The 27,503-nt window shown below is 38.3% G+C and overlaps 1 protein-coding gene across 4 annotated transcripts in view; it reads left to right on the top strand.

Moving 5' to 3' along the window:
* SLC44A5 (solute carrier family 44 member 5) overlaps positions 1–27,503 on the top strand; it is a 405,392-nt gene that overhangs the window by 175,022 nt on the left and 202,867 nt on the right. For all 4 annotated transcript variants that reach the window (XM_077778996.1, XM_077778997.1, XM_077778999.1 and 1 more), the window contains exon 4: positions 20,488–20,529. In XM_077778996.1, the coding sequence (XP_077635122.1) occupies positions 20,488–20,529 (42 nt within the window). The remainder of the gene's footprint in view (positions 1–20,487; positions 20,530–27,503) is intronic.

Below are 27,503 nucleotides of genomic sequence, written 5' to 3'. Positions count from 1 at the left end.
TTGACCTATCTATTTGACAGCCTTTGGGTACCTGAGAAGATAATCATCTGTGCAGCCTCTGTCTCTTCCACTAGCCCTTAACCCCCTAATTGCTGACAGTGTTCCCTCAAAATGTAATGCTTCTGCAAGTTTACAGATTTCAGGTCGCTGCAGCTTTATCAGCCATCTGCCACTTTCACACAATTAATTTTGTCCCTTTCTCTGATTGTAATTGTTCCAGTTTACAAAGTTCTTTACTATCCACATGTCTTTTATTAGTCAATCAATCAACCACCAAATGCTTAATGACATGCAACTGATGCAGTGTGGACACCCACAGCAGGGATGTAAGCCCGGGTTGGGCTGCACTTGCATGATGCTTGGTCTCCTTCTTGCTTTCACCTTCCACATGGAGAATACACTTGGTTAATTTACTATATTTCTCAATTTTTGGTCAGGTTGTGTTTAAAGAGCTACGAGATAATAAAGATAAAAGTTTTAACAACCTGGAAAGGAGCTGAAAGTGGTATGAAAAAATGAACCCAATGGAACAATGCTATTGTTTTTAATGCTTCCTACCACCAAATGGTTTCTGTTGTTCCAGAAACGTATTTAGTATGTTTTGTGTTGCTTGTACTTTCTAAATGAATTGTTTGTAAATGTTTTTGTTATCTGCTGAGTTGAGGATATAATTGGCTCACTAAATTCTTCACTTTCCATCTTCTTATAAGAAAAAAATTATACTGAGATACTGTAACTTAAAATTGCATTCTCTGCAATTGATGCAGAGAATGTATTATTTGAAATAAAACAAAAAACCAATTTTCTTGACATCTTGATATATCTTTCATCTTCTCAGATGTTTAAAACCAAAGCAAACCTCACGAAATCAGAAGCTTTTTTTTCTATTGATTTGCTGTTTCCACTATCAATAAAACTCAGACTCAACCCCCCCCAAAACACAACAAACCCTCAAAACTCAAAGCTCTTGTTATTACAAAGGACTTACTTTGCTGTTAAAAAGTATGATAATGTATCAAATATTTAAAACTATCTTAAAACCTTCAAAGACACTGACAGAGGGGGTCTTTGTTAATCTATTAATGCAGAGGTATGAACTGGCAATTGTTGGTTCTATACATTCAATATTATATAATAATTTTTAGAAACAAAGCAAGCCTCTGCACAGCACACAGCAAAACAAATATCCAGATCCTTTAAGCAACGAGATGTGTTTTAAAAAATCCTTCTGTATTCTGGAAAGTGGTCCTAAATATTTGGAATGCTTGATTATTTCCAGAAGTGGAATGAAAGTGACACATACCAAAGTTAAGTTCATATTCTCTAGAGACACATATGCTTCCAGCAAAGCAACACCTTTTCTAACCGCTTGATGGTGTCTTTTGCTGTTTATACCCTGAGCAACAAACCATAGGAAACTAATGGTGTTTTAAATGGAAAACAGCAGTTCATTAGGATTGGTTAATAGGTTCTTGGCAAAAATTCAACTTAATGGGTATGCAAGTGTATCTGTGTGTGCTCAGCAAGGCCTGCCCCAAGCTTTCTACTGGTGTCATCCAGCACTATAAATTTACTTTAATAGCTAGTAAACAGAGAAGTCTGTCCTGGGAGCACGGTGTATGGACCCAGTAGCAATTTCCTAAAGGGGACAGGACAGATAGAGCCAGGCATGTATTAACACAGCAAACATTGAGCTTTTATGCTTCTTCATTCTTTAAATGAATATTAGTAACATAGCAAAATGTGATGCAAAAGCTTTATTTCTTAGAATTCCTAATTCACAGACTCTAATTAGTTGCTTAAGATTGGAAATAAATTATTAAAAATACACATTTTGAGGGAAATAACCAAGGATCAAGCAGTCATTCAAAAATATTGGCTTCCTTGCTCTGTGTTAGATCAGTATTTCTGTTGGCTCCAACTGAAGTTGGTAGAAGATTCATATAACAAGCAGACAGCTATCTAATTTAGTTCTACCAGCCATAGAAAACTGCAGTAGGAGAAGTTTGTATTTCCATGTTTGTGGAGGAAGCTTGACCTTACTAAGCAGATTGCTAACCATTGTTTCATGGTGTATATATGAAATTGCTATGGGCATGAGAAATGGCTATAGGTGTTCATCTCATAGAGAGTACTGTAGCCTTCTGCTCTCTTTCAGGCAGGCAGAATAATACAGCCCACCCCAGAGAATGCTTTTTTCCAATCCTTGGAAAAGATGCATTTGAGAATCAGGTTTTAGTGTCACTGAATGGAAGTAGCTTGAGCTTTGAGAATTTTTGGAGCAGAGAAAATGGAAGGAAGGTTTTACTTTTTTTTTTTTTTTTAAATTAGCATATAAAGGTAGCAGGAATGGAAGAAGAAGGGGGGTGGTTTCTGTTTAGTTTGGGTCTATAGCAGAAAGCAGCTACGGGCAGTAGAAAGAACACTAGACCTAGAGTCCAATTGTAGGCCCAAGTTTCAGTTTGGCCATTTAGTCATCCTGCTTTGTGGAGAAATTAACATTGCCCTTGCTATCAAATGGAACAAAGAAGGCCCCCTTCATGTTCACGGTGTTAGACAATTGCCAAGTGTTCTTATAATTGCTGTATTCTAGTATGCTATATTCTAATAGCATCTTAACATATAAAATTTGTTCCACACTTGACATTTCTATTTCCCACTTTACCATTTCTGTTGTTAGCGACATCGACATTTCTCCCAGCCAAGCATCTCTAATCACTACTGTTGTGTGTGGTATCACTTGGTTTGGGATACTGATTATTTGTCTAAACTAAAGTTTATTTTTTAAGATGTTTTTAAAAAAATTTTTCTTCATGGCTTATTTTTTTTAAATTTACAAATAGTTTATTGTCAAGTTGGTTTCCATTCAACACCCAGTGCTCATCCCTACAAGTGCCCTCCTCCATGCCTATCTCCCCCCTCCCCCGCCACACCCATGNGAGCATGGAATGTTTTTCCATTTCTTTGTGTCTTCTTCAATTTCCTTCATAAGTTTTCTATAGTTTTCATCACACAGATCTCTTGTGTCCTTCGTTAGGTTTATTCCTAGGTATTTTATGGTTTTTTTGTGCAATTGTGAATGGGATCAGTTTCTTGATTCCCCTTTCTGTTGCTCCATTATTGGTGTATAAAAATGCACTCGATTTCTGTACGTTGATTTTGTACCCTGCAATTTTGTTGAATTCTTGGATCAGTTCTAGTAGGCTTCTGGTGGAGCCTTCGGGTTTTCTATGTAGAGTATCATGTCATCTGCGAAGAGTGAATGTTTGACTTCTTCTTTGCCCATTCTGATGCCTTTTATTTCCTTTTGTTGTCTGATGGCTGATGCTAGGACTTCCAGCACTATGTTAACCAACAGTGGTGAGAGTGGACATCCCTGCCGTGTTCCTGATCTCAGGGGGAAAGCTCTCAGTTTTTCTCCGTTGAGGATGATGTTAGCGGAGCGCTTCTCATAGATGGCTTTTATGATGTTTAAGTAGGTTCCTTCTATCCCGACTTTCTCTCGAGTCTTTATTAAGAAGGGAGGCTGTATTTTGTCAAATGATTTTTCTGTACCTATCGACAGGATCATATGGTTTTTGTCTTTTCTTTTGTTGATGTGATGTATCACAGTGATTGATTTGCGAATGTTGAACCAGCCCTGAAACCCAGGAATGAATCTCACTTGATCTTGGTGCATGATTCTTTTTATGTATTGCTGGATTCGATTTGCAAGGATCTTGTTGAGGATTTTTGCATCCGNCAGGCACCAGGCTCTGAGCTGGCAGCCAGCACAGAGCCTGACGTGGGGCTCGAACCCACAAACCGTGAGATCATGACCTAAGCGAAAGTCGGACGCTTAACTGACTAAGCCACCCAGGCGCCCCTGTTTCCATATATTTTTTAATGTCCTCTCTAATTGCCTGATAGGCCCATTCGTTCTTTAGTAGGGTGTTCTTTAACCCCCATGTTTTTTTGAGANCCTTTCTGGCCTGCCAAGTTTCAGTAGATATGTCTGTCACCACTCTGATAGGTTTCCCTCTGCATGTTCGGGCCGTTTTCTCTCTAGCTGCTTTCAAAATTCTCTCTTTGTCCTTGTATTTTGCCATTTTTACTATGATATGCCGTGCAGAAGATCAATTCAAATTACGTCTGAGAGGAGTTCTCTGAGCCTCTTGTATTTCAACGTTTACATCTTTCCCCAGGTTAGGGAAGTTCTCTGCTNTTTTAGTTAGCTTTCTGGCTCTTGTTAATTTTAAAGACTTGTTATGGCCTCTGCACCTGTGAGCTCTGCTGTATCCAAGAAGACTCTTTGACTGTCCCGGGCCTATCCTTTCAGAGAGTGTTTTTTGAATGGAATGTCTTGGTCTCTCTTGTTGAGACCTTGGTTATGTTGTTTTCCTACTCGTAGTGATTATTTGGGACTCTCCACCTTGTGTACTTTGGCTTGTGTCCTGAGGTAGCCCTGGAGAAGAAAATAGACAGACAAACACACAGGGAGCAGGGGCACTCAAACGCAGAGACAATTTCACTAATATGCGAACAGAGAGGGAAAACGAGAAAGTTAAGAATAAAGACGGAGGAGGGAGGGCAAATAATAGGGAATAAAAAATACATAAAAAGGCCAAAAAGGAGAAAATAAAAGGAGAAAAGAAGAAAACTGATGGACAAAGAACGGTTTAAAGCATATAACCGGATTTCCCAGCTACAGTTAAATAGCTGGGTGTATGCATTGCTGGTTGAAGAGCATAGAGAAAGAGAGAGAAGACAGGGCGGGAATGAGGAAAAATTGGAAATATAGTGAATAGGCAGAAGGGATAAGATGCTTTTTTCAAAGAGCTAAAGTGTGGAATATGGTTGGAGAGGTGAGAGAAGGATGCTGGTGTTATCCAGAGAAACTATATAGTCTAATTACTCCTGAGAGAAAGAGATGAAAAGGTCGGTAGGTGTAGAATTTACATCTACAGATTGGACTAGATGTGACTGTTTAAGTAAGCCGGTGACCAGAGTTAATCAGGTCAGTGTTCCAGGAAAAGAGAAAAAGAAAAAGAAAAAAGAAGAAAGAAAAAAAAAAGAGGAGTGCAGCTCTCTAGCAGGGATGGGCGTGGTGTGATCCAATGCGTCAGGCGGAAGTTCTGCCTTAGCGGTTGTGGGGAGGAGAGTGGAGGTGCACCAGTCCCATCTTGAACCAAGTGTTGCACCTTGCTTTTTTTGGGGTGTAAACACCCTGTGCCGGGTGGGTCGCGCTCTTTAACCCAGGCCGGCTAGTTTCCAAGTGCAGTCCGTGCGCCTGACTGAAACCATGGCTGACACAACCTTGCAGGCAATCCCCTCAGGGCAATTCCAAGCCTCTTGCCTAGCTCTGGGGATGGAATCAGAAGCCAGAAGCCGCTGCTCCCCTTCCTCCAGGTCGAGTTAGTGAGCATGCGCAGGAGTTTGCCTGCAGGGTGCGTCTGGCCTGCTGGAGAGAGGGAACCCAGGTCCCTCTGTGTCTCGTCACCTGAAACATGAACTCGCAGGCAAATCTCCCAGTTTTAAGCCCTTCGCCTTCCTTCCAGAGTTCCAGCCAGCTCGGAGCGTGGAAGTACATGCGCGGTTCCTCCAGGAACCCAGCCATGCTAGGAGAAGAAAGGAGCGGTACCTGCGCGTGGGCAGCCCCTCCGGGTCGAGTTGGTGCTGAGGGATTTAGCGCGCACGGTCCTTCTGTGCCCCGAGCGGAGGTTTTTCTGTTTCCCAGCTACAGGGACCGTATCTGGAGTAGTTTCAAACTCTCTCTCTTTTCCCCTCTCACTCCCCACAGAGGGGGATCGCCCCTTTACCTGGAGTCTCTGACCCCAGCCCGATTTTATCTTCCCCAGTTCGCACTCACGTTAGAAGGCTTTCTCAGTGAATTCTGCATCCTTTCTCTCCCAATGTCTTGGGTTCTGTAAGGTTTCCTATGGCTTCAGATCTTTTCTGTATGAGATATGGGGGCGAGTGCAATGCACAGAGCTCCCTTCTCCTCTGCCATCTTGCCCCTCCCTCTCTATTTTCCAAGATTTTATCTTTACAAATATTGTTAAGTGAAACATAGTTCATTTGTTATAAGACAACTATTTTCATTTGTATGTTGCACAGCTAATCACTCAAGGCCTGCTAAGTGCAAGACAGTGCTGAACCCTGTGGACAGCTGGATAAAGACAAGAATAAGACTCTCCTGACCCTCAGTGAGCTGGCAGCCAATTGAAGGATTCAGCTGTGTCCCTAACTAACCCTGATACACAAAGCATAGCTCTTAGAACTATTGAGTCTCTTTTACTTGGAAGCATTGGCTCCTAGTAGTATTACTCCAGAAAGAGCACTTACTTCTTCATACATGCTGTCCAAACTTTACATCATGTCACTCTGGTAAAAAGCTCAATTTCTTATTTCTCCCCACCCCAAATTCTCTTTTACCAAGTATTTCCTGAGTTTAGTAACTGTAGTGAATACTTGAGGAGGTCCTACAGTGTGACCACATTGTATGATCACATCTCTCTTCTCAAATCCCTCTCTTTGTCACATAGACAAGACACATAGTTCCACGATAGTCCTTAATATGTGCTCAAATGGCTCACCTGAGTACTTTTTCCCAAAGAATAGCAGTGTTCTTCCAAAGAGCGTTTCTGACAACTAAAATTTCAACGTCTTACCCCACAAGATTTTATGAGGTATAGACAGTTTGCATAACAAAAGATTTTTTTCAGCTACATGTTTCCCTTTCTCGTATTATGTTCTGATCTCCCTTAGCAATGCAGCAATGAGCTAATGACTTATAAGAAATGAATAACTGGTAATTGGCCCTTCAAGAGCTATATGCAAAACGGAGGTCTTAATGAAAGACGAGGAAAGCATTTGTAAATTTCTCAGCTCAGTAGGGTACCACTAAGTACAATTCTGAAACAGTGTCTCAACACAGTCAGCAAAATGAACCACAGCACACCACAACACAGTTGATCATTGGCAATCCCATCTTGCTGAAAGAAAAATTAAAATGAGAAGACTAACTGCCATCCATTAATTTTTTGCACATATGCTTAATGGCCCACATTAAAATCTCTAACCAGTCTCTATCCTTCTTCACATAGAATCAGAAAGAGCAGCTTTGTTACTTCCTCAAGTTTGTAGTCCTTGGGCCAGATAGACTATCTTAAAGATGGTGGCTGCATGAAGCACTTGTATGTAGAGTCACAAGTCTTAGATAGGTTGTACATATCACATTCTATCCAGGCTAATTAAAATGGTATAGAATGATTTTAAATACGTATGTATATTTTTCTACTAATTGCATATGGTTACCACTTAAAAAACTAGTTCATGGTAAATAACTGTTGATTTTGAAAGGGCAGTGTTTGAAGTGGACCATACTATACTTGAAAATAGTCTTATGAGTAAAATAAAACAATTCCCCCTCTGAAACAATAAAAATATATTAAATTCCAAAAAGATAATTTCTTAGACGTCTAAACGCTTGTTATTTTTATTCTGTGAAGTACATGAATTTACTCTATAGCCAATATCAAGTATGGCTCATAACATGCAAATGTCAGGGAAGAAAATCCTTTGGGCATGATATTGTGAAAGCAGTACTCCAGCAATATGCTATAAACTCTCTTTCACTTAAAAAAAAAATGTAATAGATGCAAGCTAATCATGAGAAAAGAAATTTTAGCCTCAGGTATGCTTGCATTTTGTAGATTCTTTTACAAACCAGTCTGTACAACTATCAAAACATAGTTATTATTGAGAAAATAATGTTAATTTATCAACAAAAAATTATTATTTTTTTGAGTGAAGAAAGCTATACACACAATAGTCTGAAGACCTATAGAGTCTACTCAAAGCACTCAAAGCCTAAGAAATTCAGGAACATGTATTGAAAAAAATAGTCCTACCCGGACTTGTGTTTCTTTGGACAGCAGGTAGCTGAGTCTTATGCTTTTTTTAATTTATCCAAATTGGCAATGTCTCTGTTTTAATTGAAGTGTTTAGACAGTTTACTTTTAGTCTAATTATTATAGGGTTGGGTTTTAACCTAGTGTCTTGCTCTTCATTTTTATTTGTCCCATCTGTTCTGTGTTCCTTTTTCCCTCTTTACTTCTTTTGATTACTTTATGTTATTTCATTTTATCTCCACGAATGATTTAATAGCTATCCTTCTTTGTTTTATTTTTTAGTGGTTGTGGTAGGGTTTACAGTATACATCTTTCACTTATAACGGTATACCTTCAATAATATGATGATACTCCCTGTATAGTATAACAATGTTACAACTAGATGCTTCCGTTACCCTCACCCATCCTTGGTCTGATTAACATGGTTCATTTAAATTCCTCATGTGTTATAAACCCCACAATACACTGCTATTATTTTGCTATAGTCTATTACCAATTAAAAAAGATAAAATATGAGAAATTGGTTTTTATGTTTACTTATATATTTGCCATTTCTGTTGTTCTTCATTCTTTTGAGTAGATTCAGCTTTTTACCAAAAACCCCCTTTAACATAACATATGTATCTTTTGGCAATGAATTCCCTCACCTTCTTCTAGTCTGAAAAAAGTCATTATTTCATCTTCATGTGAAAGATTTTTTTCTTTCATGCTAACAGTACTTTTTTTCCTTTAGTGCTTAAAAGATGTCATTCATTTTCTTAGATGTCTGATAAAATGTCTACTGTCATTCATTCTTTGTTCTTTTGTACATATGCTGTCTTTCTCTGATTTTAATATTTTATTTTTTTATTTTGCTTTCTTTCTTCAGTTTGAATGTGATGTTCCCTGGTGTGGTTTTCTTCATCTTTATTCTGCTTAGTATCTGTTGTGATTTTTGGCTCTGTGAGTTTATAGTCTTCATTAAATTTGGAAAAAAAATCTCATCCATTATTTCTTCAAAGATTTGTCAGCCCTTCTACTCCTTTCGAGAATTTTAATTACATCAGTATCACACCACTTGATATTGTGATATTCCTGATATTCTGCCTACAAATTTTAGGCATCTCTGCCTTTTCAAACTGTGATCTCTTGTGAAATCGCTGAGCTGCTTCTTCCACATAATAATCTGGGGCAACTGGAAGGTTCACCTGGTTTGTTTCCCTTCTCTCAAAGACCACAGGCCCATGCTCTGAAAACTACTGTTTTATTTTTTATCTTTCTATTGTTCTAGGTATTTATGATGGGAAGGCAGTATCCATAGCATTTAACCCTTTATGGTCAGTAGCAAAGTTCCCGCTGCCTTTTTTTTTTTTTAACCAGCCTTATATTTAATTAATACATATGTTTAAAAATATAGTTGTCTTTTAAAAATGTAAATATGCATTTTCTACGCAACTTTATTGCATTTAGGATAAAATCCTAAGTCCTTTCCCTGGTTTAGAGACCCTGTGTAATCTGGCCCCTTCTTTCCTTTGTAAGTATATCCTTTATCAACTACTCTTTCCTCCAGTCAAACCCTCCAATGACACTGGTTAAATCTTTTTATTCCTCAGATCTACCATGCATGCTCTTGTCTCTGCTGGGCATGCTTCCCTCGATCATTTCTTGGGTATCTCTTACTCATCTTTTATGCATAGGCTTGAATGCTACTTATTCAGAGTAATTCTTTCCCTGATCCTTCATCACCCGTGTGTGCAAAAAAATTAAGAATCCTTTTTACATTTTGTCATAGGACGCTGTAGTTTTTTCCTTCATCACACTGAACATAATTTGTAGATACGTTTTTATTTGTGTGCATATATATCTTTTTTTTCTGAGAGGGAGACAGTGAGGAAGAGGGAAATGTAGGGTAGAGAGAGAATCTTAAGAGGTTCAATATTCAGTGTAGAGCCCAACATGGGGGGCCCAATCCCACAATTCTGGGATCATGACCTGAGCTGAAATCAAGAGTCCAACACTCAACCGTCTGAGCCACTCAGATGCCCCTATGTGCTTATATTTAATTGTCATTTGCCTGGTGGACTATAAACTCCAAGAGGTCAGGATCTGTGGCTATTTTGTACATCCTTCTATTTTAGGGTCTGGCACACAGTAGACACTTAACAAGTATTTGTTGATAGATGGTTGTGCTAGTTGAAAAATAATGAATTCTACATCTTGAGGGGCATGGGATAAGGAACAGGCATCATTATTAGGAAAGTGTATAATTCCAAGAAGATACCTAAATGTCATAGCTCCTCTACTTTACTATATTTTTAGTGCCACAAGATGATGGGTGTGAAGGGTAAAAACAAAGAGAAATGCCAGTTTGGAATATTTTTGTCCTTTTTGTGCTTATAGCTATTAGTTGCTATAATCCTGTGGTTTTGAAAGTATAGCACAGATGATCTGCCATGAATGTTCTGATTCATTTTATCACTTCAAAATAATGACTGTTGCTTTTAGTTATTATGAGACAATCTAATTATAGAAAATATGGACAATAAATAAAAGTTTTCCTGGTATATCTTAATCTCTTTGTAGGGTTCATTACCCTCTGCCCATGTTTCCCATCTGGGTTTAAGATTAGCCTTGGCTTTCTTCTGTCTCCTTGAGACTTATTCCTTAGTGCATCTTCCCCTTTGCCCACAGCTTCTCTGTCAAATGTACATTTTTAATTCTTATGTTTTCCTCTGGGCTGGAGCCCCATATGTCCAATGCCAACATTATGCCAACACTTAGAGATCACTCATCGCATGCCTATCATGTCCTGTCCCAGTGTCTGGTACATCTGCCTAGTTGTCTAATCCAGAAACATAGGTATCATCATGAGCTCCTCTTTCCCCCTCATAACTCTGGCCAAATTCTATCACTTTTTCAGTCAAATAACTTTTGGGTGAGTGTATTTCTCTCTATCTCCACTGACATGTTCTTGACTGAGCTGCAATCATGTTTCACCTAGAATACTGCTCCACTCCTCTGACTGGTCTCCTTGAGTCATCTTTATTTCCCTCCCTTCTTTCTCCACACTGCAGCTAAACTAATCTTTGAAAAATACACATTATTCCACTGCCTAGGACTCTTCAATGGCTTCGTACTGGTGTCAGAGTAAGGATAAAACTTCTAGCCAACAAGGCACCACAAAAAGCCTTCCACCTATAATTTCTGCCTTCTCTTTTCCTTTTGCTTTTCTCCCCCTTATGCTAGACTTTCAGCAGGTCCTCTAATGTGCATGCTCTTTTCTTCCTTATAGGCTATACAGGCACAGTTCCCTGTGCCTTGAACACTCATTCTTGTAAGCTATGGCCTATTTCATTCCTGCCTGTCTTTTAGCACTTAATAAAAACTTTTTTTTTTCTCTCAATGCAAAGTCAGATTTTCTTATTTAATGCTTCTATAGTACCTCATGGTTATTCCTTTTTTAAAAAAAATTTCTTAATGTTTATTTATTTTGAGAGAGAGCATGCATACAAGTGGGGAAGGAGCAGTGAGGGAGTGAGTGAGAGAAAATCCCATGCAAGCTCTGCACTGCTAAGACAGAGTCTGATGTGGGGCTTGAACTCATGAACCATAAGATCATGATCTGAGCCAAAATCCAGAGTCTGATGCTTAACTGAGTGAGCTGCGCAGGTGCCCGCCCCCATACCTCTTCTTTATGGCACCTCATAACTTGGTAATTAACTGTAAATTAGTTGGTTATGTCCTTCATTTATTAGAGTGTAAGCTTCATGAGAGCAAGACTGAGAGCACATGGCAGCTCAAGACTTCTGGATGTGCATACTAACTTGTAAGAGAGAAAGAAGACAGAATAACAGATTCTAAAGTATATATGTTCATGCATATGACAAGTATTGGAGTTGTTAATATGTATGTTGATACCAGAGAAGAAATTTTGGAAACATCTTTCCTTCTTACGGATTGCATGATAGAAAACTTTATTGCAGTGATGGGAATAGATTTCACTCTAAATGCCAACTTCGATTTAATGGAGTGTAGCTTCTTGGAGTACCGTGTTGAGAAGGATTCTGAGGCATGTCTAGGCTTAAGGTATAGAACACTGTGACTGAAATATTTGAAATGGGCCCATGATGTAATTATGGAAGGAAACATGTTACAAATTGGTTCTCCTTATTCTATGTGGTAACAGAACTCACCCACACCCCCCTCCCCATTGAAATTGATTCTTTTGTTTATTCATTCAGTATTCGTTGCATATTAGATGGGCCTGGCACTGTGCTGTGCATGGGAGATACAGAGATAAAAGGACATAATCTTTGCACTTAAAGATCATATAGTCAAGTAAAATAAAATTACAATGTTATTGCATAAAAGTGCCATATCTCTATGTTTGAACAGTATTATGAAATGCTATGTTTTCTATTTTTTCCCTCATCAAATCGTAGTGAATAAAATCTGCTCTAAAATTGTTAAATACTGAAGGTACGCTAAAAAGCGTCATTCTCAACTCATTTGGAGTTCAAGATGAAAAATCTTGGAAAATTCACAAATCATAGTAAATTGTCATCCAACAGAGGATATTTCTATCTAAGGATATGGGCTACACTGAACTAACAATTATATTTTGGTATGTATTCTAAACCCCATGGCAACAACAACAATAAAATATAGCATTGTGGTGTGACAGCTGTTTAGAATAAAGATGGAAAAATATTCCCAGAAACATCTTTTTAAGAGTATAGCTATGCATATATAATGATCTTTCTTTTACTTCTTTGTCTTTATTTTTCTCTTTCCTGTCCTTCCCTGTCCCCCACCCCAATCATGCCAGAGTTTTCATTTTTCACTGAGGATCATGGTTCTGTTCCTTTTGTATGTGGTGATTGGATTCTGTTATGGGTCAATGACTGAAAGAAAGAACCTCTCATGTTCTCTTTTTGTGACTATTTAATATTTTTCTATATTGAATACGTCACATCCTTGGTAGCTTATGCTGATTCAACCTGTGCTCTTTTTTTCTTTGTCCACTATCTGGACTGAAGTACTGCTCTTGTTTTTACCTTTGACCTTTACATGGGGAAATATTATTGGGTATTTGCCAAAGGCAGATGAGTCTATGTGAAGTGATCTTTAGACTTCAGATGTCTGTTGAAGGTCAGGGAATTGACCAGTATCTTGGTACTAGACAAATTTGCCTAAACTGCTTCATGGAACACATTTAACTCTGAATGCCCCTTTGCTCTTGAGACCACCCCTTCCTCTCTAAAGATATTTAAGGTAATAGAATGGAATGGGTTGAGATTGTTGAGTACCATTTCTCTATCTACTTAGGTATCTAAGTCTTATGGACCTGGATAAAATTCTGATGTTGATATACTGGCATTCAAAAATGGAGTATACTATTATGCCAGTAGTCTCATTTGAATCCCTGAAGTTGCTATCTTCCAGACTCTATGCTCCAAATATCTAGCTTCCCCATATCTTATAATGGTGATGTCCTTATATACTGTCACTGCCCCCAAGAAATATGGTAAAATTCTCATCCTCACTGGATCATAAACTATTCAAGGGGAGAGGCAGGGTCTTGCTAATACTTAGTGATACACTATTAGCACAGAGCAGGTGCTCAGAAAATTTTGGTTGAATGAATAAAAACAATATAAAACTATTTTATTTTAAAATAGTACACTAATATGGCAATCACCATTTCTACAACCTCTCCCCCCTAAAACACAGTGCAGGAATTTGTAAAATCAATGATGTCAGTTTTCCAGAAATTTGAGAATTATTTTCAAGTTTATGTTTCTATATGCAGCTATTAGATTCTGTCTTCTACTGAATTTTTACCTTCCTTTTCTCACCTGCCCCACCACGTAATCACCATGACGTAGTACAGAGGCTGATATGGAAAAAGAATTCACCTTTCCTCACTCAAAGGATAGTGTTGATCCAGACAAAGGAGCTGAAACCTAGAGGCATGGATATATTTAGGATGATATTGCTTGAGATGATATCACATGGATCTTCTTTATTCAATGAACTCTTGGTTATTCTTTGGGCACAGAGGGATTGGTTTCTTTTTTTAATCACAAATGAAAAGAGACAATAATATATGTTGGGGAATGTGACATGACTTATAAATAGGTATAGCAGATAATTGCTTGATAAAGTCAGAAATAGCACAATTGTCATATCTATTCTCGACTTCCCCTTGTCTGCCATGCATCACTTGGATGCCACAACTTCTACAAGGAATTTGTGCTTTATGTTTCTTTTCTTTGGGTCTTTTAAAATATAACCAAGTACAAATATAGATAAATTATTCAGTTTCATACTAAGGATATTACACTAATTTATATTGTAGCATTCAAGACATCTGTTAAGAGAGGATTTTAAAAGTGGGACAGGTTAAGGATGCCTGAGTGGCTCAGCTGATTGAGCATCTGACTCTTGATTTCAGCCCAGGTCATGATCTTATGGTTGATGGGGTTGAGCCTTGCTTAGGGCTCTTTGTTGGGTGGAGAGCCAGCTTGATATTCTCTACCTCTCCCTCTGCCTCTTCCCTTGTTTGTGTGCACAAGCACGCTCTCTCTCTCAAAAAAAAATAGTAGGACAGATTATATCTGAACATCTGGAACAATGATGAGTTAACTGAAAAGATTGTAAGGAAGGAATAGGTGAAAAAAAGTGAGTTCATGGATCCTGGAAAATATATGTATATATGTAGAGAAGGATGTCCATCATGCTGGTAAAAGTTCCTAGACAGTCAACTGGGTAAACATGGAAATAGCCTCGGGCTGAAATTGGCTGGGTTATGATTCTAAAAAGAGTGTTGGGAGACTTCTTCCATAAATAAATATCAGTAACCATCTGTGCGATATTGTGGTTTTAGAAGGGATACCACCGAGTGTATTTTGAGGTGCATATATTTTCTTCATAGTTCAGGCTGTCTCAAGAAATACCAATGATTTAGAAAATAAGCTCTTCTTTATTAATCACAGCTTACCACGTATTTTATTTTTCATGTGCCAGTATCCTTCAGAGCTCCCGTGTTCTATAAGGAAGGGTAGTAACATTCATCAACGGTCTTCTACGTGGCAGACACTGGTAAACATTTCAGTATCATGCCATTTATTTCTCACAACAGCCCTGAAATAGCGCTCTGTCCCATTTTACAGATGAGGAGACAGGCACAGCAGGGAGTGAGGGGGCAGGGTGGGGCCAGGTCTCTCTGACTGCACTGTGGCCAAGCAGAAAGCAGAACTTGATCTCATCTGTATGAAATGTTTTTTTTTTTTCAGGGTATGAGTTTTCAAACCTTCTACATTCCATAAAAACATACACCATTTCTAATTACTGAAAGGTAGTGTTCAACTTCTTACCTGTAACCATTCTGTTGCTTTTGATTTCATACACCTCTGTCATCTTTACCTGCCAGCCTGCCTGCTTTAGCACTCCTGTCCTACCAAGGCTGTGAGGAGTGTCTGGGCCCCCCAGGCCTGCACCCTCTTCAGCACCATCATTTTTTGTCTTTGAATGAAGTGCATTATGTGTGGACTACATCTTCTGGCCCTTTCTCTCTTGACTTTCTCTGGACCCTCCTTAACTCCACTATAGTTTTCTTTAAATTGTGGCTACTAGAACTACAAAAAAGGTTACTCATGTGTAGGATGATGATTTTTATTCTGTTTTCAGTACTTGACCACAATACTCAGAATATTAGTACCTTTTAAGACAGCAGTTTTTCTTTTAGAGAACATAAAAGGTTACAAATGATACTCAGCAACCTCAGGTCCATCTCAGACCTCAGGTGCTCAAGCATTATTTCTACAAGGGCATCTAGGTGGGGCACAATGCGAGCCTTTTGTAAGGCAGTCAAGTGTGTCCATTTGCGTCTCTTCTTGCTTCTCCGGCTCCATCTCACATCACTCAGTGTCTCACCCACATGGTCTTCCAGCCATGCTGGATTTGTTCATGTTTCTCACCGTTGCAAGCTCCTTCCTATCATAGGATCTTTGCCCATGCTATGACCTTTGCCAAGAGTGCCAACCATTACTCATCCTTTAAATTTTTGGTTTATTGTCCTCATACATTATACTTATTTGTAGCAACTATCATATCACATTTGCAAGTAAATAATTATTGCTGTGCTTATTTGCTTAAATTCTCTCATCCTGATGCATTACAAAGAACTCCATGAGGACAGGGATGCCTTTGGTCACCTATGTAGTCTTGGTGCTTCACGTAGTATTTGCTACTGAGTAAGAGGCCAATAAATCCCTGCTAAATGAATGACTAAATTAAGGAAGGAAGGAAGGAATAATGACTTTGTGGACATAGTTGTGTCCACACCCTGGTTCCAGTTCTCCCCTTCAGCAAGACTGGTTTTAACAGCCTCTTTTTCAGGTGATGCAGACTTAGTATCACATCTGTCTTGGGCTTGCAGAGTGCCAGCTCTCTGTAGCAGGGGTTAATGAAGGCAGAACAGAGTGAGAAATGATTTCAGCTATAGTGGCTGACTCTACATGGCCAGCCGCCTACTCTCTTGCAGTATAGTGAGTATGTCAAGTTCAGTTTGGGTGGGCAGTAGCACCGGAAGTTGGCATGCAGGACACAGCAGTGGAGGTTCCAGCCACCATAGGTGTTGGAAATTCAGATAAATGGCAGGATTATGATTCTGAGCATTTTTTATATTCAGATGTATCCAAGCGAAACCATCGGAATACTGCAGGATCCAGTCTTTGGGGCTGGCAGTAGTGAGGCAGAACCTCGGGGCCAAAGCCAGCCAGGTGAGCTGAGTAAAAGAAATGGAGCCTGGGGCAAAGCAACTAAGAAAGAAGCCCAGACTTTCTTACTGATGAGCCCAATACAGTGGGTGAGCACAGGCAGCTAACAGAAATGCTAATGCAGTTCAAAGGCTTTATGAGTCTTGGACTTGTTCCTACTACCTGAAACCCAGGGTGTGGACAGAAGTTAGGGTCATACTGAAAAATATCATCCTTTGGGTTTAATTCCTGAATATCTACTGACTAGATGTATATTATGGGCACTAAAAATGGGCTCTGTGGGAGGGACCATGTACTTCCATTTCAATACCTAATTCTTCTTTAAATGAAAATATTTTTTATCACTATAAAAGCAGTTTTATGTACATTGTAGAAAGTTAGAAAATATATCAAAATAAAATTAAACTAAATAAAGTACCACAGCTACAATCACCCACACATACAACCTTTCTCATATTTCCTTCCAGATCTGTAATATTTGTTTATAAGAAAGAGACTTTGCTTTATATGCTGTTTGCTACCTGCTTTTTTTTTTTGTGGCAAACAATTTCCAATTTTCCAGTTCAGAAAATGTTAATTTTATCTAATATTCATACTATATTCAGATTTTCCCAGTTGTCCCCCACAAATATCTTTATAGCATTTTGTCCACATCAGCATCTAATATAGGGCTGGACCTTGGATCTGGTGGTTATGTCCCTTAGGTTCTTAATATTCTAATTAGCAAGGTCCCTTTTCCTCCTAATACTGACATGTTGTTCTGTCAGTTGTCCTGTAGAATATCTCATTTTCTGAATTTGTTTGGTTCCTTCCCAGAAGTGTCATTCACACTGTTTCTTTATCTCCTGTATTTCCTATAAAATGTAGGCTAGGTTTTAAAGCTAAATGATTGGTGTATTCCTGTTAAACATTTTTTGGACTAGAATACATTCTATGTATGCAGTATGATCTCTAATTCAGCACATCAGGAGAAACATCAGTTGTCAACTCACTGTTCGTGCTGCTGAGCTTGAATGTAGGACTAGGGTCCAGGTTCTTTTTAATAAAATCCCAGACTGACATAGCAAGAGTATGACTCTCAACAATTTTCTACCTGTCTCTACTCATTGCTACTCCTCCTCCATCCCTATCTCCAACCAGTCTTCATACCCTTAATACCTTTGAAGCAGGAGCCTGAGTGGCTCAGTCAGTTAAGCATCCGACTTTGGCTCAGGTCGTGGTCTCATGGCTCGTGGGTTTGAGCCCTGTGTTGGGCTCAGTGCAGACAGCTCACAGTTGGAGCCTGTTTCAGATTCTGTGTCTCCCTCTCTCTCTGCCCCTCTCCTACTCTCTCTCAAGAAAATAAACATTAAAAAATTTAAAAAGGAAGAAGACCCCTCAAGCAAGAAAGACAAAAGGGAATGAAGGTGGTAAAAGGCACAGCAATCAGACTGGGAAGGGTAATGCAATTGTTCCCATCTCCAACTACATACTAGCTATGTACTAGGATGCTACTGCACTAGCCATAAGTAGGCAGGATGCGTATCCAGGAGCTGATCTCATTCTAGATTCCAGTCTTCTCAGCTATTACCAGGGCCAAAATAATTTGACATTGGTGTCTGTACACATCCCAAGGCAGTCTGCATGATGTATCAATGTTCTCACAGTTTTCAAAAAAAGACATAAGGTTATACAGAAAGCTGACTCTACCATCTTATGAATTGATCACACCAAAAAAGAGAAAGAGACCAAGAACTTCGATTTTTTAACTCATGGTGCAAATTCTAGGAAGAAGGAGCCAAAATTATATTGTATGATATTCTGTCTGGGTAAGGGAGGCCAGCACCTAGGTCTTGCTTTGTTTGTTTGCTTTGTTTTTTTTCCTAAACAATAAGACTTTGCAACCTTGGTACTTTCAACACCCCAAGTTTCCACATTCCCTATCTGTACAATGGGAATAATTTCACTTACAGTGCACAGTTGCTGAGGATTGAACTGTGTGTCTGTAAAGCACCTACATTACAGGAGTAGCTTATTCCCTTCTGTATCTGCTGGGGCTGAGGTTTCTGATTTGCTTCCTGCCAAACCCAGCACAGATTCCAATGGGCCTGAGCCCAGGGGGAGAATTCATTAGTATATTATCACTGGAGGAGTTGGGGAAGATTGGAGTGGGGAGTTTGAGGCAGGAGCTAACTTCTGTTACTGTTTGGACTAACATTTGATAGAATAGTATGTTCTTGGGCCTTTTAAAAAAAACATTGTGACGTCTTTTTTAAAGTATGAAATTTTGTTGTTTTTTTATTATTTTGGGGGATATGAAAGGCAAGTCTAGTTACTTAGAGGCCGAGAATAGGAATGAAGCAGTTGATACTGGATTTTAACATTTTATTCTATCTCTCAAGTACTCAGCCTTCAGCATACATGCTTTTAGATCTAATAAAACAGTGAGAGATGGCCACATTTCTTACCACAGTTAGGGGCTTTATTTGGCCTTTCAAATGTTAACTCTGAAACCTATATGCTCCTGATGTAAAGGCTGGGAAATCAGATTATGCTTATTATTCTAATGAATGTAGTCTAGCATTGCTATTTTAAAGGAGATTTGGTGAGGAGAATGTCCTGAAAACTTTATAAATCTTTATTTTTGTGATCCATTTGATAGTTCTAGAGGCTGGAAGCTGTACTGGTTATGAGTAGACATTGGAGTCACATAAATCTAAGTTGGATTTTCAGATCCACCACTTACTAGTAGGGTGGTGACTAAGCAAAGATTAGACCCTAAGGGTCACAGTGCCTCTGGGAACCTCAGCTTTTTATTTTTTTGAGGGGAATTGATTATTCTAACTACAGCAATGGTTGTTGTGAATATTAAAAGAAATAATGTAAATGAAGCGTGGCACCAAGTGTAAGTATTCAAAAATTGGTTGCTATTTTAATTATCATTATTCTTTCCAAGTAAATACAGTTTGCAAATGCTCACTTCCTTTAGAGCCTTTATCCCAAATCTGACTTTCAATGGTTTACTATTATTAAATTGATGTGAAACATGGATGCTTAGACCAAGTGTTGTATTTTCTGCCCATCAGCTCTATAGTGAGAATGCTTTTCGTTAATGGCTTGACAAGCCTGATAAAGCACCAGAGAATGGAGTGTTCATAGAAAGCATTAATATTTTTGTTTCCCATATGGATGGGATTATTTGAGCAATAAAACCTTTGTGTGCTATCATTGTTCATTATGGAACTTGCCACATCCCCCCCCCCAAAACCCATAAATTGTGTCTTCCAAATTGAATGGGCTACATTAATAGCTATCATGTGGAAGCTACTGTTAAAGCAAAAGGCCCCATGTAATGTAGTTCAAGTGTGGCTGCAGAATTTGAGTTATGTCTCTTCTCTGTAGTCTATACTGGCTATTCTGCATGTAGTTGAAAGTATTCAATGCATATTAAGTTTTTCTTGACTAATGCATCTTCTGAGGTTTAAGCAAAAATATAAAATGAAGGTAAACAAAGTATCTCAGTTCTTGGTGCTGACTTTTTCAAGACTGTACATATCACCTAGTATAAGGCATGGATGAAAATGTAAGAATTAAAAACTTTATTCCCCTACTCTCCAAACTCTTAACCCAGTAGTACCTTTGTGCAATTTTTTTAACTTCCCAAGATTAAATGCTCATGATTAGTGACTATGAGCATTAAGTATCTGTTCAGCTAGTACAATTGACCGTATGTTATTCTCTGTGTTAAAGTCTAAGAACTAGGATTTCTAATGTCAGGGAGAGATGAGTATGGAGCTTCAGAATCACCAAATCCTACAAATAAAGTTTTATTTGCCCTTTGTGTTTTTTCCTAGAAGAAACATCAGACACTACTTACTTAGAGGACGATACCTATGGTAAGTCATATTCTGAGTGTTGAGTGGTAAGTTAGTCTAAGAATTCTTCATGACAGTATCTATTAAGAAAGGCATGATTCTTTCAAAAATCTAAGAACACCTGTATATTTGATTGGTAAAGACTAATTGCTGAAGACTTTTTTGGTGCTTCTTTCAAGTGGCTGATTTCTTCCTCCTGAAGAGATTTCCTCTTTTTAGAGACATTTAAAAAAATCTCTCAGAAAGAACATCATACAGTTGCTGATGCTTCATTACCCCAGGTCATCCCATACATCTTGCCTTCTTCCCATCCTTGAATCTCAGCCTATGACCTTGACACATGTGTCTTATTTAAATCTCTCTTTATAATAAAGATCTCTGTTGTCAGGCCTCTTGGCTGTTTAATGATACTGTCTTATCCAGTCCTCTTTTTGTGACACCTGGGTCACTCCTTAGCCCCTTATAGTTGAGTCTTGCTATTCAAAGTATGGTCTGTGGAGGGACACTTAGGTGGCTCAGTCCATTGAGTGTCAGACTTCAGCTCAGGTCATGATCTCATGGTCTGCGAGTTTGAGCCCCGCTCAGGCTCTGTGCTGACAACTCAGAGCTTGGAGCCTGCTTTGGATTCTATGTCTCCCTCTGTCTCTGCCCCTTCCCTGCTCATACTCTGTCTCCTTCTCTCCCCAAAATAAATAAACATTAAAAAAAAAAGAAAGTTAAAAATATGGTCTGTGGATCAACAGCAGGAGCTTTTTAGATATGCAGAATCAGATCCAGCCATGTTCTTACTGAATCAGAATCTGCATTGGCAACAAGATCCTCAAGTGATTCATTTGCAAATAAAAATTTGAGCAGCACAGACTTTAAGAATTGTTCTTCCTTTATGTGTTCTCATTGCCCTGAGATATACAGGTACTTCTCTGCTGTGACTTTCAACATTACTTGGATCCCAAATTCTCAATGAAAAAGGTTATCACGTATGCACTTTTCTATCTCTGTGCTCAAAGCCTCTTTATTGATGCTTATGTACTTTAATTGTACCTAGGTATATTCTAGGGTTTGTTCTTAAACTTATAGAAAATTTAATAAAGTTTCCTTAAATGAATTTTATTTGATCACATATCCTATAAGGTGGACAGGTAGGTTATATAATCATTTGTAGAGGCTGTTTTATAAATGTCCATTTGTGGTTTTCTAACCTTAGGGGTTAACATTTTATTAGCAGATTTTCCCCTGTATTTTGGCAAAACATAGAAGCCAAGTCTTTTCAGGCTCTCAGGAGTCTGTTAGTGACTTATTCTAATTCAAGATGTATCATGATTCAAAATAGTGTTTTACTGTTCAATATGATATTATATTTTCATTCACAAACCTCAACTTAATGAAGATAAAGTAGTTAGAACTATAATAAATTGCTATCTTTCTGACAATAGTTTTGAGATAAATGAGCCAATGAAGAATAAGCACTTCACTTCTCATATAATCTGATATAATAATTTGATATAATAGATCACAGAGCACTGCTTCTCTTCGAATGAAGATGAGTTTTCAAAGAAAGGGAAACACTCCAATGTAGAATATTGCCTTGAGATTCTATGCTGTTTCCACTCTTCTAGAGAAGGTATATATAAGAGAACTCACAGCTGAGTTGGAGTAACTGTTGGTTTTGCATCCCCTGAAAATACATTTATATTAGAGGAAGCACCTGCAGATCCTAAGAGTGTTACACCCAGGGTTAGGGGTGAATGGGAGGATAGGCATGGCAGGTGAATTTGGTGCCATTTTGTCTTATCTCTTTGAACCATTTACTCAACACTTAGATGTCTTTTCAAGAACCTTAAGTTAATGAAAGCTTAGCTGTGCTTAATAGCATAGGTGAGCTTGAGAGAATTGCAGTACTATTAAGGTTAGACAACAGAAAACATCCTTCAACAGCCTCCTATTCCAAGGAAGCTGGTGACTTTATCCCATGTACTCCACCGCCTCTGCTCTTACAAGGAAGGAGAATCCTTGTGCTCTCTAGGCTGGTACCTCCTCTCAGACTCTTGCTATGAAATTATCCCTTCTCCCTCCTGCACTATTCCCACCATCATATAAACATACCTAAATATCAGCCCCTTGAAAAACTTGGTAAAACCTCCATTGACTTTCCTATCATTCTCCACCTACCAATCTATTGCTTTGCTTTTTCCCATAAGAAACTCCTCGTTAGAGTTGTCTTTAGGCACTGACTCTACTTTCTTCTGTCTTATCCTTTCATTACCCCACACTAACTGGAATTGTATCTGAACTACTTCAGGAAACAGTTTATCCACATTTCCAAAGATGTCTATCTTGCTCTTCCAATGGAGAATTATTTTCTTTCTCACCTTATTCTCCATCAGCAGCATTTGACACACTCTCTGTTTTGCAATATTTTCCTCTTTTGCTTCCATGATACCACATTCTTCTGGTCTTCTGGTTTTCTTTCTCTCTGATGTCTCCTCTTCCTTTGCCCAGTCTCTGAGATTTAGAGCCCGAATGTTGGGGAATCCCCAGCATGCATTTTCTCTGTTTATGTTCTTCTATGTGATTTTATCCCATCCCAAGTTTCTTTTTTTTTTTTTTTATTTTTTTTTTTTTTTTTTTACTTATTTTTATTTTTTATTTTTATTTAAATCCAAGTTAGTTAACATATACTGTAGTATTGGCTTCAGGAATAGAACCCAGTAATTCATCACTTACATGTAATACCCAGTGCTCATCCCAAAAGGTATCCTCCCTAATGCCCATCACTCATTTAGCCCATCCCTAAATGGGCTCCTCCAGCAACCTCAGCAACCCTCAGTTTGTGCTCTGTATTTAAGTGTCTCTTATGGTTTTTAAAGACCATGAGCATGCTGCCAACTCCTAAATTTATATCGCTGGCCCTTATTGCTCTATCTTGCTCCAGACTGCTTTATTCAGCGCCATGTCCCACTACACCCAGTCTACCTATTTTCCCATCCCTAACCTCTAGTCTGACCAATTCCACTGTTTCACTTCAGTCAAACAACTGCCCTTTGTTATTTAGATTTTAAAAGAGCCTCCTCACTGGTTTTTATGCTTTAGCTATTGACATAAACACAGTTATGCTTTCTTCAACAAATCCATTCTTCACAGAAGAATCTGTTTAGAACTACACTTATATTCTCAAAATCAAGTAGTGAACTGAGCAAATAACTAACAGCTTTTTAAATTTTCAAAGCACAATTACTATTGAGTTAATAATACTTTTTTCCTCTAACCACACTTTATTTAATGTACCGTATTGATCTGTTTTAGATTACTTGGTAACTAAATGTAGGAATCAAAAGAGCAAATATTATATTAGTCCGATGGATAGTGCACAATTTTGGTTATTGGCTATTTTGACCTTACTTTTTTGATCCCTGCAATTTGTATCTGGAATTTTGACCCATTTTATTTTACTTTATTTTATTTTATTTTTAAAATATTTTTATTTATTTCTAGGAGAGAGAGAGAGAGAACAGCGTGAGCAGGGGAGGGTCAGAGAGAGAGGGAGATACAGACTTTGAAATAGGCTCCAGGCTCTGAGCTGGCAGTCAGCACAGAGCCCGACGCGGGGCTCAAACCCACGAACCGCGAGATCATGACCTAAGCGAAAGTCGGACGCTTAACCACTAAGCCACCCAGGTGCCCCGTGACTCATTTTAAACACAAGGATATTTTGATCATTTCTGTATACCAGCATTTAAATCAGATTTATACCAACATTAATGAATTTGGGTCAGTAAACTATCCTTTTATTTGGTAGGGGAAAATACATTCTGTTAGTTAATTTGGTTTCTTATTTTTTGAATAGCAGTGTTAAAATATTTATGGTTTTATCCTGTTTTATTTTACTAAGCTTATTTTAATTAGACTACCATGTTCTGTGTCAATTTTAAAATAAATATTTGATTCACTGATTGTTTTATTCTACAATAAGGTTCATCAACTTTATGACATATTTTTGTGGTCCCAACTCAGTTTTCCTACATCAAATTTTATAGGATGATATGATTCCTCTATCAATTTTTGGTCAATAAATTTTTAGCATGAGAGATATTAGTAGCAATTCTATTTTTTGTTAACTATAGTCTAAAAGTTTAATTTCTTAAGGTCAATTTTTGCAGTTTTTATTATTACTAATAATATGTGATTCTTCAAATTGTTTTCTTTTTTACAAATAGTTTATTGTCAAGTTGGTTTCCATATAACACCCAGTGCTCATCCTCACAAGTGCCCTCCTCCGTGCCCATCTCCCCCCTCCCCTCCCACACCCATTAATCCTCAGTTTGTTCTCAGCATTCAAGAGTGTCTCATGATTTCCCTCCCTCCCTCTCCCCCATGGTCATGCTGGGTAATAGGGGAGTTCTATTATTAAGTTTTTGAGGAACCTCCACACTGTTTTTCAGTGGGCCTGTACCAGTTTACATTCCCACCAACAGTGTAGGAGGGTGCCCGTTTCTCCACATCCTTGCCAGCATCTAACGTTCTCTGATTTGCTCATTTTAGCCACTCTGACTGATGTGAGGTGGTATCTCAGTGTGGTTTTGATTTGTATTTCCCTGATGAGGAGGGATGCTGAGCATCGTTTCATGTGTCTGTTGGCCATCTGGATGTCCTCTTTGGAGAAGTGTCTGTTCATATCTTCTGCCCATTTCTTCGCTGGGTTGTTTGTTTTTCGGGCGTGGAGTTTGGTGAGTTCCTTAAGATTTTTGATATTAACCCTTTATCTGATATGTCATTTGCAACTATCTTTTCCCATTCCGTTGGTTGACTATTAGTTTCACGGATTGTTTCCTTTGCGGTGCAGAAGCTTTTATTCTGGATGAGGTCCCAATAGTTTATTTTTGCTCTTGATTCCCTTGCTTTTAGGGATGTGTCAAGTAAGAAATTGCTGCGGTGGAAGTCAAGGAGGTTGTTTCCTGCTTTCTCTCTTAGGGTTTTGATGGTTTCCTGTCACACGTTCAGGTCCTTTATGCATTTTGAGTTTATTTTGTGTATGGTGAGAAAATGATGTAGTTTCATTCTTCTGGATGTTGCTGTCCAGTCTCTCAGCACCACCTGTTAAAGAGGCTGTCTTTTTTTTCCATTTGATACTCTTTCCTGCTTTGTCAAAGATTAGTTGGCTGTATATTTTGGGTCCAGCTCTGAGTTCTCTATTCTATTCCTTTGGTCTATGTGTCTGTTTTTGTGCCAATGCCATACTGTCTTGATGATGACAGCTTTGTAGTAGAGGCTAAAGCCTGGGATAATGATGCCTCCCGTTTGGGTATTCTTCTTCAATATTACTTTGGCTATTCGGAGTCTTTTGTGGTTCCATACAAATTTTAGAATAGTTTGTTCTAGTTTTGAGAACTATGCTGGTACAATTTTGATTGGGACTGCATTGAATATGTAGATTGCTTTGGGTAGTAATGACAATTTAACAATATTTATTCTTCCGACCCATGAGCATTGGATGTTTTTCCATTTCTTTGTGTCTTCTTCAATTTCCTTCATAAGTTTTCTATAGCTTTCATCATACAGCTCTCCTATATCTTTGGTTAGGTTTATTCCTAGGTATTTTATGGGTTTTGGTGCAATTGTGAATGGGATCAGTTTCTTGATTTCTCTTTCTGTTGCTTCATATTTGGTGTATAAAAATGCAACCGATTTCTGTATGTTGATTTTGTACCCTGCAACTTTGTTGAATTCTTGGATCAGTTCTAGTAGGCTTCTGTTGGAGTCTGTCGGGTTTTCTATGTAGAGTATCATGTCGTCTGCGAAGAGTGAATGTTTGACTTCTTCTTTGCCCATTCTGATGACTTTTATTTCCTTTTGTTGTCTCATGGCTGATTCTAGGACTTCACGCACTATGTTAACCAACAGTGGTGAGAGTGGACATCCCTGTCGTGTTCCTGATCTCAGGGGGAAAGCTCTCAGTTTTTCTCCGTTGAGGATGATGTTAGTGGAGGGCTTCTCATAGATGCCTTTTATGATGTTTAAGTAAGTTCCTTCGATCCCGACTTTCTCGNGAAGCCATCAGGTCCAGGGCTCTTATTTGTTGGGAGGTTTTTGAATACTGATTCGATTTCTTCACTAGTTATGGATCTTTTCAGATTTTGTATCTCTTCCTATGTGAACTTTGGTAGTGAGTGTGTGTTTAGGAATTTGTCCATTTCTTCTAGGTTGTCTAATTTTTTGGCATATAGTTTTTCATAGTATTCCCTGATAGTTGCTTGTATTTCTGAGGGGTTGTTTGTAATCAGTCCATTTTCATTCATAATTTTGTGTATTTGAGTGCTCTCTCCTTTCTTTTTGAGAAGCCTGGCTACAGGTTTGTCAATTTTGTTTATTTTTTCAAAAAACCAACTCTTGGTTTCATTGATCTGTTCAATTGTTTCTTCGGTCTCTATGTTTTTTATTTCTGCCCTAATTTTTCTATTTTCTTTTTCTACTGGGTTTGGAATGCTCTTGTTGTTCTTCATCTAGTTCCGTTAGGCGAGCTGTTACATTTTGCACCTGTGCTTTTTCTAATTTCTTGAAATAGGCTTGGAGTGCAATGTACTTTCCTCTTAGGACTGCCTTTGCCGCATCCCATAGAGTTTGGATTGTTGTATTTTCATTTTCATTTGTTTCCATATATTTTTTTAATTTCTTCTCTTATTGCATGATTAGCCCATTCATTCTTTATTAGGGTGTTCTTTAACCTCCACGTTTTTGTAGGTTTTCCAGACTTCTTCCTGTGATTGATTTCAAGATTCAAAGCATTATGATCTGAGAGTGTGCATGGTATGATCTCAATTCTTTTATATGTACTAAGGGCTGCTTTATGTCCCGGTATGTGATCTATCTTGGAGACTGTGCCATGCACACTTGAGAAGAAAGTGAATTCCATGGCCTCAGGATGTAGAGTTGTAAATATATCTATCAGATCCATCTGGTCCAATGTGTCATTCAAGTCCATTGTTTCTTTAGTGATTTTC

The sequence above is a fragment of the Crocuta crocuta genome, unplaced genomic scaffold (assembly GCF_008692635.1).
Source record: "Crocuta crocuta isolate KB4526 unplaced genomic scaffold, BGI_CrCroc_1.0 scaffold58, whole genome shotgun sequence".
Classification (NCBI taxonomy): domain Eukaryota; kingdom Metazoa; phylum Chordata; class Mammalia; order Carnivora; family Hyaenidae; genus Crocuta; species Crocuta crocuta.
Note: the sequence above shows the minus strand (reverse complement) of the source record. Positions and strands in the feature narration are given on the sequence as shown.